Source organism: Aspergillus nomiae (assembly GCF_001204775.2).
Source record: "Aspergillus nomiae NRRL 13137 chromosome Unknown contig00224, whole genome shotgun sequence".
Lineage (NCBI taxonomy): Eukaryota > Fungi > Ascomycota > Eurotiomycetes > Eurotiales > Aspergillaceae > Aspergillus > Aspergillus nomiae.
The window spans coordinates 1-15893 of record NW_015378279.1 but is presented as its reverse complement, the minus strand read 5'-3'; the positions used below and the strand labels follow the sequence as shown (position 1 = coordinate 15893).

The 15893-nt window shown below is 49.4% G+C and overlaps 7 protein-coding genes across 7 annotated transcripts; 3 read left to right on the top strand and 4 right to left on the bottom strand.

Moving 5' to 3' along the window:
* Positions 1-1140: 1140 nt before the first annotated feature.
* Positions 1141-2099, top strand: ANOM_006605 (SDR family oxidoreductase; the record flags this gene model as incomplete). The annotated part of the gene is made up of 4 exons (XM_015551861.1): positions 1141-1198; positions 1260-1507; positions 1563-1766; positions 1833-2099. The coding sequence occupies 4 exons, from the start codon at positions 1141-1143 to the stop codon at positions 2097-2099; spliced, it is 777 nt and encodes a 258-aa protein (XP_015405078.1).
* A 164-nt stretch (positions 2100-2263) lies between these two features.
* Positions 2264-4828, bottom strand: ANOM_006604 (putative C6 transcription factor; the record flags this gene model as incomplete). The annotated part of the gene is made up of 7 exons (XM_015551860.1): positions 2264-2762; positions 2825-3072; positions 3136-3567; positions 3616-3914; positions 3973-4448; positions 4498-4571; positions 4772-4828. The coding sequence occupies 7 exons, from the start codon at positions 4826-4828 to the stop codon at positions 2264-2266; spliced, it is 2085 nt and encodes a 694-aa protein (XP_015405079.1).
* A 1067-nt stretch (positions 4829-5895) lies between these two features.
* On the bottom strand, positions 5896-7851 carry ANOM_006603 (uncharacterized protein; the record flags this gene model as incomplete). The annotated part of the gene is made up of 1 exon (XM_015551859.1): positions 5896-7851. One exon carries the CDS (start codon positions 7849-7851, stop codon positions 5896-5898), a length of 1956 nt encoding a protein of 651 aa, XP_015405080.1.
* Positions 7852-8853: 1002 nt separating this feature from the next.
* ANOM_006602 (uncharacterized protein) lies at positions 8854-10089 on the top strand (the record flags this gene model as incomplete). The annotated part of the gene is made up of 2 exons (XM_015551858.1): positions 8854-8856; positions 8947-10089. 2 exons carry the CDS (start codon positions 8854-8856, stop codon positions 10087-10089), a joined length of 1146 nt encoding a protein of 381 aa, XP_015405081.1.
* Positions 10090-10391: 302 nt separating this feature from the next.
* Positions 10392-11287, top strand: ANOM_006601 (SNARE domain protein; the record flags this gene model as incomplete). The annotated part of the gene is made up of 3 exons (XM_015551857.1): positions 10392-10426; positions 10487-11124; positions 11211-11287. The coding sequence occupies 3 exons, from the start codon at positions 10392-10394 to the stop codon at positions 11285-11287; spliced, it is 750 nt and encodes a 249-aa protein (XP_015405082.1).
* Positions 11288-11347: 60 nt separating this feature from the next.
* On the bottom strand, positions 11348-12637 carry ANOM_006600 (histone chaperone napB). Its single transcript, XM_015551856.1, has 3 exons — positions 12394-12637; positions 11523-12338; positions 11348-11472 (listed from the first exon to the last, which is right to left on the bottom strand). The coding sequence occupies exons 1-3, from the start codon at positions 12512-12514 to the stop codon at positions 11360-11362; spliced, it is 1050 nt and encodes a 349-aa protein (XP_015405083.1). The 5' UTR covers positions 12515-12637; the 3' UTR covers positions 11348-11359.
* A 1830-nt stretch (positions 12638-14467) lies between these two features.
* On the bottom strand, positions 14468-15649 carry ANOM_006599 (NmrA family NAD(P)-binding protein; the record flags this gene model as incomplete). The annotated part of the gene is made up of 2 exons (XM_015551855.1): positions 14468-14738; positions 14802-15649. Coding segments are annotated over 2 exons (1119 nt in total), but the record flags the coding sequence as incomplete, so codon positions are not given.
* Positions 15650-15893: the final 244 nt, after the last annotated feature.

Below are 15893 nucleotides of genomic sequence, written 5' to 3'. Positions count from 1 at the left end.
TAGATTTACTTCGTAATTTCCAAGTCCCTTGCGCTATGAGGGGGTGTGCCTATCAATTGAACAAAAGCTTTGGTAAAATGGTGTTAGCCCTAGACATAATATAATGTTCAATGTTTATCATACCCATTTTCCGTCTACGGTGGCGCTAAGCGCGCTGTCGTCATAACGTGCTGGAGGGGTTGCTTGCTTTACCTCTCTACCTCTTCTTCCCTCTCCTTTCTTACTTTCTCACTTGGGTGGAGGAGGGTGACTATCTGGAATTATACAGATCCTTCTGAAAATTTCTTGGTGAGTAGGGGTGAAGTTGCCAAGCTACCCATACGCATTGTGAAGCAGAGAGCAGAGAGCAGAGAGTACTTAACCCTAACTCCTACTTCCCTGCGTTAACATTATTTCTCTGCAAAAGAACCTTCGCTCAGTTCAACCCTAGCAAATACTCCTGGACATCATGTATTCGCAACATGAGAGTGAGTATTAGTACGAACTGGCAAGTGCACTGAGTGCAGGTATCCATCTCACTAGAGACATTCCCTTTTGACCACGACGTCGAGTTTGATTTATTGGGCCGTTTTGCTGTGTCAGTGCTTGACAGCTATGCATACTGCAGGGCAACACAGATCGGACTCGGACAAGGCCCGAGATACGACTTGGACTCTGCTCTGGTGGGGTGGTGGCATGTTGTATGGTCCGATGTTTCTTGTGAAGGACAGGGATTCTCAGATGTAAAGGATACGATGGCATGGCAAGTGGATATTGGCTTCACGCTGTGTAACTATTGATGTCCTTCTTTTTTTTCTTTGCTTCACCTGGAAGAATGATTGATCTGCGGATGAATACCGAGGATACCGCAGCATATATCAATGCGGGGAAACGAATTATTCTAACATACGTACTATATTATACATACCCCTCCACAAGTCCGGGGTGAATCTACGGAGAGGACGCGGCGACTCGTCCAATGGGTGCGATGCAAGCGTTCGGCATTCGTACCGCACCTCCGCATTTCGCCCCTCTTGGCCCTCGGATAACTCTGCGTTGTGTCTAGTATATCTTCTCGTGTACCTTACGGTTGGCAATTGAGATCATTAAATATTTTCATCCTCTCGAGGCATTTCATATACATATACTATAATAATCAACATGACGAGGCAATTGGCTCCCGGTGCCCGGTTGCAGGGCAAGGTGGCTATCGTTACTGGTATGTTCCTATGCTATCTATAATTCAAGGCAGGGGATGCATATCGCTAATGATGAACTAGGCGGTGGCTCGGGCTTTGGTGCGGCGATTGCCCGTCGATTCGGCGAGGAGGGGGCCAAGGTGATTGTTACCGATATCAATGCTGAGGGAGGACAGAAGGTCGCCGCTCAGAATCCGGAGAATCTGGTCTTTCAACAGATGGACGTCACCAAGGCGGAGGATTGGACGACCGTCATGGATTTGGCGTTTTCGAAATTCGGAAGACTGGATATCCTGGTGAACAATGCCGGGATAACGTATCGGAACAAGGTATATGCATCGAGACTAAAATGATCGCCGAGGCTCGTTCGCTGATTCGCAGTAGCCAACGGACGAAGTCACCGAAGAAGAATGGGAGCGCGTCTTCAACGTGAATGTGAAAGGAATTTTCCTGGGCTCGCAGGCCTTGGTGACTCGTTTAATGCAACAGGGTCAGGGCGGTTCGATGATCAATATTTCGTCTACTGGTGCATCGCGGCCACGGCCAGGGTTGGTCTGGTATAATGCCTCTAAGGGGGCGGTTTCAAATGTAAGTTCTCCTGTTCTGTGGCCCCGTCGGCTTTGCGTAAGCCTGGCTGTTGGCTAACTCGAACAGGCTACGAAAGGGCTCGCAGCTGAGTATGGTCCTCACAATATCCGCGTCAATACCGTTAGCCCCCTTCTATCAGGAACAGGCCTGTTTTCCATGTTTACCGGCATGCCTGATACGCCTGAAAACCGGGAGAAGTTCATCGGAAATGTGCCGCTGGGTCGATTGACAGATCCTGATGATGTTGCAAACATGTGTCTATACTTGGCTAGCGATGAGGGCAGTTTCATAAACGGAGCGGAGATGATTGTCGATGGAGGGAAGTGTATCTAGTTAGGTCCTCCATCCTCTGTTCTTATCTCAGTGAACAGTTATTCCTGGGCACTCAACCCTAGGATATACATGTTGAAACGTGTAACAAGCACGGACGTCCGGGTACTACATGCTGTATCAATGTCAGAGTTACATCGGCGCCAAAAGACGGCACATATACAATTTCAAGACCATGCAGAAGGATCAAAAAGTGATAGATCCTCCTCTAAAAGTCCTAACATATGTTGATTTCCCGAGAACCAGCTGCCCAATGTAGTCGGGGGCATAGTGTTCGGGCATGCTTGGCCTTCAGCTCCTTCGCCCAAGCCTTGGGGGATCGGTCCCGGCGCAGGAATAGGGCCATTCCATCGAACATCACCACCTTCGGGCTGTGTAGGCGCCAAGCCAAGAGCACTAAGATAAACATCGAATTCTTGGCCCACAGACGCCAGATCTTCGTTCTCTTGCGTTTGAGCCTGCGCCTTTGCCTCGACATATAGTCTCGCAACGTTGCTGAGGACCTGGCAGAGCCGATGCATTTTCGCAATAGCCTCCGATGATGAACAGTTGGGCTGGAGCGAATTGACAAAGTCTTCCAGTCGTACCAGGTCTGAATAGGACATTGATTCGATAACATGGCAAAACAGCACTATAAACGGCACGAATGGCGAGTACATTACCGTCCTGAATGTACAATTAGCTATCGGTAACAACTCCCAAAATAAAATGATTTGTTCAAACCGTACCAGTGTAGGTAGGAACACTTGACTGCATTACTTCGGTTACCTTCCTCCATCATCGTCATGCAACTTTGGTGTAGTTCCAGCGTCACTCGTGCTGTCTCGATGCATTCGTCTATGAATGTGCTGCGACTATCTTCAGCCGCAGGGATAGCTCTGTATATTAGGGTCAACACAGAGAGGCGGCAGACCTCATCCGACATGAGATAAATTTCGTCAAGCGGAGAGATATTCGAGAATTTGGGGCTAGCCTTCTGCCTAAGTCTCAGCCTTGTGCGAATATAACATAACAGCATAGCTCACTTGGGAAAGCATACCTTAAATGGCTCTTCAACGCTCATTTGCATCTCTGCTGCCAACTGACGGGCATGTGATGCCCTTTCGTTTGCAGGTTTACGCAGGGCTGCAGGGCTGTAGAGCATCTCATACACTTTACCCTGTATTCTGGCCAGATTAATCCACAGCGGATAGATAGTTCTCCACGGCTCGAAATCTCCAAGAAGTCCATCTTCTGCAGGTAATGAAATATCATAATCCTGTATGGATGAGGCGCGGCCGAGCCGCAGCGAAAGGGCTTTCTCTGTGACATAAACTGACCAAAATAGACGGCGCTTATTTTGCCTCACGGTGAAACTGTCATTCTCCATTGAGGAAGCTCGATGATAACCGAGCGTCTGGCATAGCCGGAATGCAGTTGATGCCAACGCCAAACCTAAGGAGGGTTTCGAAGTCTCAATAGCGTGGAGAGCCTAGATGATCAGAATCTCCAGCAGAGCGTCTGTAGAGCTCGAACTTACACCCATGCTAAGCGCTTCTATAGAATCCATTGTGGCGGGCGTCAGAAGATTCAGGTTCGCTAGACCTGTCTCCAGGTTAACCCGACAAAGGTTGTGGTATTTATCATACATTTCTCGCTTTGTGGTATCACTTTCGGAAAAGCTAATTTCACCAAAGAGATACACCAAGCATGCATTCACCACGATAAACGTAGCGTCGGAGTATTCCTCGGTGGCAAAGTACACCTGGCGGCACTTCTCAAAAAGACTGTCTGGTGTGATAAAAGGGAAGAACCCTAGCAAGGTGGTTGCATGTTCCTCTATTGATAGCTAGTTAGAATTCACTGCTGGCTATGGAAATGATATAGCCCATGGTACCTTTTACATGGCGCAACAGCGGCAAGACAACCTGTACAGGAGGCAGGTTCAGATTCCGCAGTCCTGATCTCGGTATAGCTTTCTGGTTGGGGAAGCGAACGTCGCGTGAAGAAGGATGGGCCTGATGATCCTGCATGTTGACAAGCTGCTTGAGCGTTGAAAGGGCGGTGTTGATCGTTGGGCTGGATAGTTGCAACGCGCTGCGTGAGACTGCTGTCTCGAGAAACTGACTCGCATAGGCGGAATGGGCTGCAAGAGATGAATTACCCTCGAACGCAGGGCCAGACTCGTGTTCGTCTAGTGCGGCGTTGACGTCAGACGCAAGTCCAGAAGCAGACGAAGTCATCTGTCTTGAATCTGGCGTTGCATGGAAGCAGGTCTCGGCAGGAGTACTGGAGGTAACAGTGGCCTTCACGTCACGGAGGACTTGTTCGATGCTGGACAGGCGATCTTCGATCAAATCAATTTTCTTTTCACTGGGGAAGTCAGAACGGTTCCACTTTCGACTGCGTTCAACACGCCTACTATTGATCGGAAATTAGGACTCGTCTCCGTGGCTCGCGAGGCTTTTGACCAGCGCCTGTGGTGCGACAGACAATCTGCGAACTACGGCAATTAGAGCAGGGCGACCGTTTGTCACATCGTATCTAACCGGCATGATTAATTAGTTTGGCTCTAAGCCTATAGATTTCTACCGTTTGCCAACGCAGTATACCTTTCTAAGACGACATTGGTCACACTGGACTATTAGTCTGATTATGCTAGGGAATAAGTACTATGCAAGTGGACAAACACTTACTGCGCGCCGAATGGGGAGAGACTCCCTGCTATCACTCTCGGGGCCCTCGGGCTCCATTTCTGGGCGTCAATTAGTCTGATATAACCGAAGAAGGATATTGTATACGACTAATACTGGGACTGTTTGGGGGAAAAGGTCATGACGGAGGGTCTGATGGGGAAGTCAAATACCGTTTCGGATTCCGCGGAACCCGAGCAGAACCAGAAGGCAACGACAAAACGTGCAGTGTCAGTACTGCACAGTTGGTCTGTCTGGCCGACTGTATCCGGAGGTTATAATACCGGGTACCGAGTGCTCGTATTAACTACTAGTATGGAGTACCTCCGAAGCCCGAAACTCTCTAGAAGACAATAATTGGTCTAATATAAAGCCTACGACTGCCTGGAATTACAATAAATAGTGTAATCTTGGGTATTCTGGTACAGAGGACTCGAAAGATATGTTCTGCTTATTTTCTATCTCAAAATCTGAGTATATACCCGCTCCTGACCTATCACCTTCAAGGTCACTATAGATATTGCTATCTACGACTAGATCTTTGTCAAGATCCTCTGAATTGATACTTCGAGCTTGCTCTTTTTTAATCGCGGATTTCTTGTTCCTCCACTTTTCTGTGTGTTACCCTTCTCTTTTTCCTTGATTCTACTAGGTAGACTGGCGAATGGCTATGCTAGGTTAGGTTAATGGGCAAGCTATGCCTAACCCTGCTAGGTTCAAGTAGTCGAGTTCCAGTATCTAATCATCATCTGATTCGCTTTCTGGCAGCATTCTGAGCTTCTTCTTCTCTCGCTATATCTTTTTGGTGTATCTGTATTCAATTCAAGCCAGTAGTCTAATGACCCGATTAGTTTTGATGCGGAAGTCTTATGTGCAGGAAGATGTAAAGATGGGGGAGAGGATATAAAAGAGGAAAGGGACGGTATCGAGAGGGGGAAGTAGGGTAGCCATGATGAGATATCAGTGCCATGAAAGTCATTGCAAATGGTAGTGAGCTGAAGAGAAACAAATGATAAAGCCCATCGTTCCAGTGATTTTGAGAAATAGTAAGCATAGCCTGATAGGGTTTGAACCGCACGAGACACACATGTGTAACCAGGAACTTTATTGATTAAGATCCACCAATCTCACTTCTTAATACCGATGACGGCCAGGTTCCTTGGGCTTTCACTATAATCGAAGACGGGCTCAACCCAACAGTCCTTGACACTGTCATGTTCACGCAGGAATTGCCATCGGTCAACCACGATAATGGCCTCAACCAAAGAGCAACTATACGCCATTAAGCTCCAAACGATGCTGAGGTACTTCTTCGTGTGCCAGTACTTTTCCGCGTAGTCATTTAGCTCCTCCTCGGTAATGTCCGACATGCCTGCTTTCACTTTCTCGCCGTTATGAGGATCCCGGCTGAGCTTCACCACGGCAGCGCGAGCATATGCAGGAAAGGAAGCGAAAGCGGACTTTCGCAAGGAGCCGACAATGAGAGGGTTACCCGCTTCACTCGAGTCCAAAGACTCGGCGCCGTACAATTCTTTCGGGATGGAAGGCTTTGCCACAACCCCACGGTCCACCAGGACTTTCTGGAGGAGTGACCGATAGAAGTGCCGGGTGAAGAAGTTCTCGCTGTCTTCCCTGCCCCAGTTGTAGGGTGCCTGAAGGGACATCGACCTTGCGGTAATGTTCAGCTTCACGCCTCTTCCGCTGTCATGCTCGTAGTCTTCCAGACGTTTCGACATCGGAAAGCCGTGCGGATCATACGCGATGGCATCCTTGGTCAGGCGAGGGTGTGTGGTTCGAAGAATAGGAAGTTTGTACGTAGCAGGACCGAGTCTTTCAGTCACCAGGTTATAGCAGCAACCAATCATGGCAATGGCTTTCACGGACGGGTTCAGAACCAAGGATTGAACACCATGATGAAGGAGATTTCCGCAGGAATGTAAGGAAACAACCATAACACGGGCATCATTCGGTTTTCCATTGCTTTCCTGCTCGGCGCTCATTGAGCTTTCGGTGGGCGCAACAGGCGGCGGCTCAATCACGTCCTTTATGATGGGCTCTAGGTACCCATCCTTAATATCATGTTCAATATAATCCATCGTACCTCTCGGCTGATTGGACTGCTGTTTCTTAGCCGCCAAGGCCATCGCTTTCTTAATGGGATCGTTCTTATGCGGAGCCGAGCCGATCTCATCGGGCGCGATACTGATGTCACGGAAGACATTTATCATGGCAACGTCCTCCTCGTCCACGTCTTGCTTTGCACTTTCCTCAGCCGTTACATTCTCCAGTCCTTCTGACTCGCGGGCGGACGCACTCTCGTTTATCGGCACGGCTCTCTCTGGTTCCTCGCAATCTTTACAGGCGGCCTTCTTATTATATAGTCTAATCTTTTTCTTTTCCTTTAGTTTCGCAAATATATCAAAATCCTTCGCTCCATTGATGAATTGGTGTTTTCTTTCAATAGCGACAATGTGCCGATTATATGGAGGGCTAGCAAGCGTCCGTCCAAGATAGCTTTGACCCGACCCGAAATCCACGACGTGGGTTATGTTGTCACCCCGCTGCTCATCCACTGTTGCGCACAGGGAATCGACATATCTCGAAAAGTGTGCTACCTCATGGTACTTCTTGACATTCATCCCCACGGCAATGTGTTTCGGTATCGTTGGTTTCCCAGGTTGTGGGGGCCGGAAATCTCTACCCAAAGTAAGACGTCGGATCTGCTGGAGGTACTCTAAGAGATCTGTTGGAGGTAAGGGAGCTCCCCTCCATTCCTGTCGTGCACTCGGATTGCCTCCATCTGCCGCGAGGTCCCTGCTCTGATCTAAAAGCGGCTGGAGATCTTCCCTCAGAAACAAGTCGAGAAGGTCCTGGATATCATGATGTTCAAAGAACGCCCGCCAATGCTCCGGAAGAAGCGACGTATAGAGATCCGGTTCGCGCGTCAGAAAGTCTAAGATATGCACGCCGCCGCAAAGGTGGCGGAAGATGTCGGATGAGGTAGCGAAGGACAGGAGGGCGTCGACGTAGGCATCGGGATCAGTCCACTCTTCAGTGAGTGGAAGCGTTTTAGGTCGTGGCATGCGTTCGTTCGACCGTCAAAGAGCCCGAAAAGGAAAACAGGGAACAAGTGAAAAATAGCGCAACCCGAAAGCACTAAAGAGAGTGTAACGAATGAGGAACGGTCTATAAAAAGAAAGTCGAGGAAGTCACAAGGAATGTTGAGGGCCGCGAAGATCACAGAATAATTCCAGATTTTGTTTTTTTACTTTTTTCTTTTGGTCGAGGGGTAAAAGGGGAACGAATTCGGTTTAGGCCCGTTGCGAGCTCCACCAGCACGGATCGGCGGAATCCAGAGTATGGGGTATGGAGCGCAGGTGTGGAGGTCGTTTCTGAGTTCTCACCCAGCTCGACACTCTCGGGAATCCTCCTGACACCACGGTGGGCTCCTGAACTCCCCTGAAATCCCGATCACTTGCTTGGTTGGATTTTGGTGCACAATGACGAAGCCCACAGTGACAGCACTGGAAGCCAGACTATTGGCGATAGTGGCACATGAGACCTGCTGATCTTTACTTTTAGGTCAACATCGGTGCGCTGCCATCCTATATTAAACAACCACTAACATCAAATCTTTCGGGACTAAGAATGGAGCTGCCCGACCGGTTGCGGACTTGAGCATATATAGGAAGTGAACAAAACTGCGTTGGCACTTAGGAACACCCGCGATAGGCTATTTCGCTCTGCCATCTCATAAACGTGACCGTATTGCACTCGCTGAAGAAAGGAGATATCCCAGCCCAGGCAAGGGGTGCCACCACGTATGATATACTCCTCTCTACTCATTTATTATCTCCTGCATCCTGCAGGCTCAGCCTCGCGATCTGCGAAATTACAACAGGCACGCAGATGATTATCTGTCAACGCGTCACACCGTCGAGAGCTTAACCATCCCTATGCGGCAATTTATATTCCCCTTGCTGTTAAGAAAATATAAGCATTAGATTCCTCGGCACAAGCTAATGGTTGATATCTGAAATTGTCAAGCGAACTCACTCAACTAGAGCACGGAGCATTCCAGAATTATGGTGAGTAAACATGACGGCTTAGATTTTGTTATTCTGTAGTTTATCGTATAGATTCCCGAGCGCTTACTGATCCACTTGATATCCACCTAGTTGATAATTTCGAAGACGAAGCAGAAACAGAGACCCTTAGGCTCCATTCCCGATGTGCTTTTTCAAATCATTATCAATGGAGATATTGGGGCAGTATTGACACTCTGTTTGGTAAACAAGGCAACCTATGAAGCTATCAAATTGCTTGAACCACACATTTGTCGATGGTTAATGCGCATCCATGGCGTCAGCACATTTGACCCTGTGCTCACCTTGAATCCGCGGACGGGTGAACAGAGGACACTGACGGTACACAATCTGTCAGGATTTCTTGAGCGTCAGGTCATTGCACACAAGCTAGCGTGCCAGATTGTCCCCTCAGTATGGGGTCCCTTCTCAGACGAGGAAAGCTCAAAAATGAACTATCAGGCAGAGGAAAAGCTCGTTCAGCGACTAGAGCGAGGGCTGTACGTGCTTTTCCACATGGCTGATATTGCCCGCGACACATACAAAACAAAGCAAAGGATAAACCCTCTGGTTCCGGACGTTACCGGCCGCCTATTGGTGCTTACTAGGATGCTGGAAGAGTACCACGAGATCCCTCGAAACAAGCGTCGTCTGACATCCTTTCAAGAGTATGCCAGCCACGCTTATACAGTCTTAAAGTGGGGTTATAGAGAAGTAGATATCGGCAGGAGACGACTCAAATTCAGAGGCTACCTTGATGAGCAGACAGAGATTGATTTCCACACCACACTCCGAATGCTGCGGGAGCTTACGGAGAGGATGCTTCTCCGACATGGTCCCAGAGACTGGCATCGGGATGCGAGAAACGAATACAGCGTGATCTCATGGTTTCTGCTGAAGCAATCGCCACGATCTCTAGCAAAGCTCCTCCTAAGCCCTCAGGACGAGTGCTGTGGTCTGGAGGAGAAAGCTTCCGATTCCAGTGTAAGACAATGTCATTTCTCTGACCCACTCGATGATTACTGGAAAGCTTGGAAGAATGTCCCAGACTTGGGCTGTCGGACCTGTGACTGCAAGCGACGAGTGAAAAGCTGGAGTGTGAAACCAGCATTGATTGATGATCGAGGCCGACAATACAACCGCGCTGCAGAGAAATATTTGAAAGAGATGTGGACACAAAGACACGCCGGCCTTCACCAAGTTTTTACGATGGGCTATTTCAACATTGTTTTATAATGACTAGATGAGCGATAATCAGTTTCCTATACCAGATTGAAAATATGAACCGAGAGTTAATGAAATGATGGTCATCAGAGCTGTAACGCAAGGAGGTTAGATAGGCCCCACCGCCTTCCCATAGCGCCGCCCCAGCTTACCGCTTCTACCACCGCCTAGCATTCACCTGGAATGTCCTCAAAGTCCAGAACAAAGTATCATCATTCACAGGCTCCCGGCCCTTCAAGGCTTCAAGAATTACCGTTCGATCCCTAGTACTTGAAATGATCTTTTCATAGTAATAATACTGTGATAGTATAACCATGGATCACGCCGATCCGTTCCTCCATGTTCAAGCGTCCGTCTCCCTAGTCTTTCCCCCTTGGACCAAGTAGCACGACCAGCTAACCCTGCACAGAGACGTCCTTGCGACGCTGCAAACAACAAGGCCTCTCTTCTCATCATATCTACGTATCAGGTCTCTCGCCAAATCCCCGTCTAATCCCGAGCTTCAGCAAGCACGATCGGAGCTGGAGACGACGCTGACCGAACTCACTGCGGACTTGGATGATCTTGTTGAGAGTGTCCGTGCGATCGAACAAGATCCCTACCGGTATGGCTTGGAGTTGGAAGAAGTTCAGCGCCGGCGAAAGTTGGTGGAAGATGTTGGTGGAGAGATTGAGCAAATGAGAGAGGAGTTGCAAAAAGCCGTTAGTTCTGCGGCACCTGGCAATGCTACTGGCAACTCGTCTTCGGGGCTACCCAATCCAGCGGACTTTGATAATGTCCTCTCCCCGTCGGCAGATGATAGAGGGGATGATTACTATGCCGCTCTCGAACAGCAACGGCAGATGGAACTAATGCACGAGCAAGACGAACAGTTAGATGGCGTCTTTCGCACTGTTGGCAACTTGCGGCAACAGGCCGACGATATGGGGAGGGAATTAGAGGAGCAAGCGGTCATGATAGGAGAGGTTGATACATTGGCCGACCGAGTAGGGGGCAAGTTACAAAGTGGAATGTCCAAGATTAAATATATCGTGAGAAAGAACGAAGGTGAGTATGACTTCACACTGTTTCGTCGCCCCTTCCGTCCTGCTATTATTTGCTTTTGATATCAAGGCTAACTGAATATTACATAGATACAATGTCCTCGTTTTGCATTGCCGTTCTCATTTTCGTGCTTGTCCTATTATTAATCCTGCTCATCGCCCTGTAAGAAACCAAGCAAAAAAGTTCAAAATACAAATCGTCATGCGAATCGGTCGGTCGAAAAGAAGATTTCACAGGCTTACACCTTGGTCTTCTTCTTGGGGCGTGTGTCTTCCTCGTCGTCTTCATCTTCCTCATCTTCGTCTTCAAGATCACCCTCGAGCTCCTCGATATCCATCCCCTCATCGCGATCTTGACACCGTTAGACTATCTATTTCAAAAATTTGATGGGAACAACATACTGAATAGTTCGAGAGCATGGGGCCACAAGTCGTCAGCAATGGCGATAGCAAGCTGCTCTCCGTCTGGGAAGACCTCAATATCTTCGAATTCTTCGTCCTCCTCTTCCTCCTCTTCCTCAACTGTCTCTCCTTTGGACAACTGGGCAAAGCGCTCGTCAGCTTGCTTGGTAGCGACCTTCGACTCCTCTGCAGACACATCGTTACCCCGGTAGCCGAAGAAGGCGAAGAAGCTGGCGCCTGCGGGGCTGAGGGGGAAATCCTCGTCCTCATCCTCCTCCTGGTCGGCAGTAGTCTCCAGTTCAACAATCTTGTTCTTCAGCTTCTCCAACTCCGGGAGCTTCTTGCGGTCCTTTCCACCCTTCTCGGCCTCGGCCAGATCGCAAGCCGCATCGAGCAAACCCTTGGTGAGATCCATGTCCTTCTTCCACTGAATACGAACCGGCTCAGAGACAAGACCCTCCCAGGACTTGGTCTTTCCATCGGCGGTCTTGACGGACCTCCTGCGCCAGTAGAGCTCCTTGACGAGCTTCTCGTTCTCGAAGAATGGATTTTCCTCACCAGTGCGGAATTCAAAGGTCAAACGAATGCTGCGAGGCTCACCCTGGCCTTGCTCATTGATCTCGAATCGGTCCACCTTCAGGTTCTTGAGGGTAGAGCCTAGAGCGGCCGCGTCAGGGGTCATGATGTATTGGTCGATCTCGCTGGGGGCATTGGCGAAGACGCGAACCCAGAAGTTCTCCTTAATCTCATCGTTTCCGTTGACGAAGGCATCGCGCTCGTTGTACCAATCACGCATCTTCAGGGTGCTGTCGCGAACTGCCAGAATTAGTTATACTGCACGGGCGCTCGATGCGATCGATGCCAAACTTACGGCAATCGACGTCAATGCGAGAGCGCTTCTCTTCGAGGAAAGACATCTTCTTCAATTGCGCCTCGGTGGGCTCGGATCCCTGGAGGCGATCAAGCAACGAAGCTCCAAAATCGGTGGACATGATAACGATGAAGACCTAAGCTCGGTCGAATAAAACTGGCGAGAAAAGGGGTACGAGAAGCTTTGAAGATACGATTCGGGCGGCAATTCTATGCGAAACCCGAGGGGAAAAATGGGGGGGAGGCGATGATTGTAGAGGTAGGGGAGATAGATGGGTGAAGACGCGATCAGAAAATTTTAAATTCTTCAAAAACTTTACTCCGCGCAGACGGACTATCGCAATTGCGCTCCCGTCTGGACTCGGCGTGTCAGGTCCAGTCACCTGCTCACACTAACGCTGTCCGGCAGCAAGCACCCTTCCGCCAATCAGGAACTGTCGGCCCTGGTTCCGTTCCCATCCATCATCATTTGTTATGTTTATGTTCTTGTCAGCCTGTAGTAGTATTCATAATGTATGTACACATCAGGTATCGTAGTCTCTAGACCCAGCATCCACAGTTACGCTCAGATTAAACAAGACAATGAGATTACTATATATAGCACAAAGCATCATTGCCATACAAAAATAGTATACATCGGAAAATCGGTATCGCAGAGAAAACCGACGCCGTCATATAGACACTACGAAGTAAATGCCCGATTCAACGCGTCCTGATCTATATCCCCACCATAATAAGCACGTAGCCCCATCCAAGGAGTACCACTCCTTCCATAATAACGACCACTGGCAAAGTTACCCTTGGAATATTTCATACGCGTGATCCATATCCAACCTCCGGCCACCTTACCATTATTCCTCTACCTAAACAATCCCTCCCACCCAGAACAAGTCTAGGAAAGACCAATCATAGAATGAATAGCAGGACTCCATCCATAAGGTCCAGACAAGGTCACGTTGCTTTTGTTTTGTTTTTTTCTCCCCGATAAAGCCAGGATATACTTTAGGCTAAGTGGTTAGACTCTGCGATAGTTGGCCTCTAAGATTTACTGGTGACGTCGGAGTTTTAATTGAACTCCGGGTCTTTTCGCTGATAAACTCAGGGAGATTGCTAGATGCGGGGAGATAAGGGATCGGGGGGGGTTTTTTTTCTTTTTCTTTTGCTGCTCTCCCTTTAGGTTGAAGAGGATTTAGTTTATTTTGACTTCACCCATCTTTAGTAGGCGGGGTTCTTGGTCGCAATGAGGTTCGCCATCGTCAATTCGCGGTATTAGCCATTCTTCTCTCTATGAATCATGCTAATCAACCTCCCCGCTGCTGCCTTGCAAGACGGGATCGTCGTGCCCAAGACAGTAGAACACACAACATACACACACATATAACACTTCTCTCACATCCAATCCGAGATGGATTATAAATTTCAAATCATCAAACAGCCGCCGGTGTGAGTCGTAACACACGAGGGGAATAAGTAAAATCGACGGGTAATAAAAGAAATGAAAGAAAAAGAAATATAGCCAATCAATCAACTTTTGTGGCGGATGGGCCACTGGTCATCATGCTGCATGTCGTGACGTGCGTTTCATCCAACCGTACCGTTCCAATCAAAACAAACCATTACTTTTTTCTGTCTTCTCGTCCGAGGTAAGATAAGAGCTGTGGAATCTTTTCTTTTTTTTGTTTCCCGCTCCATTAGGATACTTTTCCTCAACGATAAGACCCAGGCCGATTCGCCGTTAATGCTATTAATAAAAGGAAAACAAGGGATGACAGGGAGAGGAGTAAAACAGAAGGAGGAGGGGAGAGCGAAAGGGGCTTGCGAGCATATCGGACCAATCGTGGCGGGTTTCGATAGCGTCAGAAAGCCGCGATGTCTGTGCGACTGCCCCCTAAACCGGTTGGAGTGTATCTGACCGAGAGAGGGTTCTCCCGGTTACAGCATCCAGTCCAGTCCGTTGGCCTCCTCTTCGATCGGAAAGACCTCACGCGCATATTCTTCCATATCACGCCAACCCTCCCACAGGTGCCGAGCCTCGTCGGTGACTCTCAGCGATACGACTCCTCCGGGACCCTGCATCATGCCGGCGCCGCGCCTTTCCCATTGGCCGGGCCTAAGCCCTTGGGGGAGCCTGCTGCAGGGCGGGAGAATTCGGGCTGCGGGAAGTAAGGTGCATTGCAGCGACCAAAGACCTCCTCGATCGCCTCCAGCTGTTCTCGGTATCCAGTCGGGATATTCACCTTGACCTCGACCTTAGGCACATGAATGTAGTGGCACGGGCGATTTAAGGCTCGCGAGAATGCTGCGCACACTTGGTTGGGGGAAAGGGTTTCAAACGTCAGGGCAATCCTATGCCATTCTTAGCCTCGCACGCACGGCGGATTGTGTCTGCTCTGCCAGGAAAAAACTTACCGGTGACCGTGCCACTTCTTGGGGCCATCCTTGAAAATCTGTAGCAGGGCCGGGCCAACATCATGCTCCGCATCCAGCCACGGCAGCGGAGTATCCGGGTCGAATGGCGCATGCCACTCGAAGCTCCCATCGGGCATGAGTTCCATTTGGAAAAGCGGGTATGGTAGACTGGTGAAGTTGTTGTTGTAGATTCCGGCGTAAACAAAGGTTGCGGGAAGTCCGAGTTGCCGGATATAATTTTCGACAGTGAACTTGGGCGCCCATAACGGTACGGGCAGCCATGGTCCGTAGACGGAGTGATCTGGCATACTGCTGTAGATGTAGTGTTGAATGGTTCCAGCCCGTTTAGCCGCATCAGCGAGCGCACGCCCGATTGCGACCTCGTCGCCTGATTGTGACGTCGTATTGATGAAGGCCAGATTGGCCCCTTGAAAGAGGGCGTCCATCAGGGGGACATTGTTGGTCAAAGGTCCTTGGAACAAGGTGACATTTGGCAGACTCTCCAGCTCCTCCGCAATGATGCCTTTGAGTGAATGAATCTGAGCTCGTACATGATGGCCGACGGCGGAAGCGACGCGGATAAGGGAAGCAGCCTGGCGACCCGTCGCGTTGACGACGGCAATGGTCTTCTGTTGTGTCATTCGGGGCGGTACTGAGGAAGGAGGGGGGCGAGAAGGAAAGAGGGGAGAAGAAGCGCGGGGAGACGGAGATGCCGTATGCGAGAAAGCCCCTCTGCCGGTTATTTTTAAAAGGAAGAGAGGATATGCGGGGTAGAGAAGGACGCAGGTAGAAAGACGAGCAGTTGACGGAGAGAAGCCAATGAAGAAGGCGGCGGCTCCGACAGAAAATCTGGAGTAAGTCTGGTGGGATCAGGAGCACGAGTTGGTTTGGTTTGATTTACACGCTTATGATTATCACGAGGGGCCGGCCGTTTAGGTTAGTCGTCGGACGAGATGGGGCACAATTTAGTAGTATCAGTTTCCCAAGTCCTCAGTGGGGTTTCGGCCTGCGCTGCTGAACTTGCTCACTAATTGTCCTGGTCGATTGAGCGCAATTTAATGCCGCAATCGATTTCTTGAATGGTGCAATAAA

Coding starts and splice junctions, on each gene's coding strand:
- ANOM_006600 (XM_015551856.1), bottom strand. CDS start 12,514: ATGTCCACCGATTTTGGAGCTTCGTTGCTTGATCGCCTCCAGGGATCC. Junction 12,339..12,393: donor TCGCATTGACGTCGATTGCC/GTAAGTTTGGCA, acceptor TAATTCTGGCAG/TTCGCGACAGCACCCTGAAG. Junction 11,473..11,522: donor CCATGCTCTCGAACTATTCA/GTATGTTGTTCC, acceptor AACGGTGTCAAG/ATCGCGATGAGGGGATGGAT.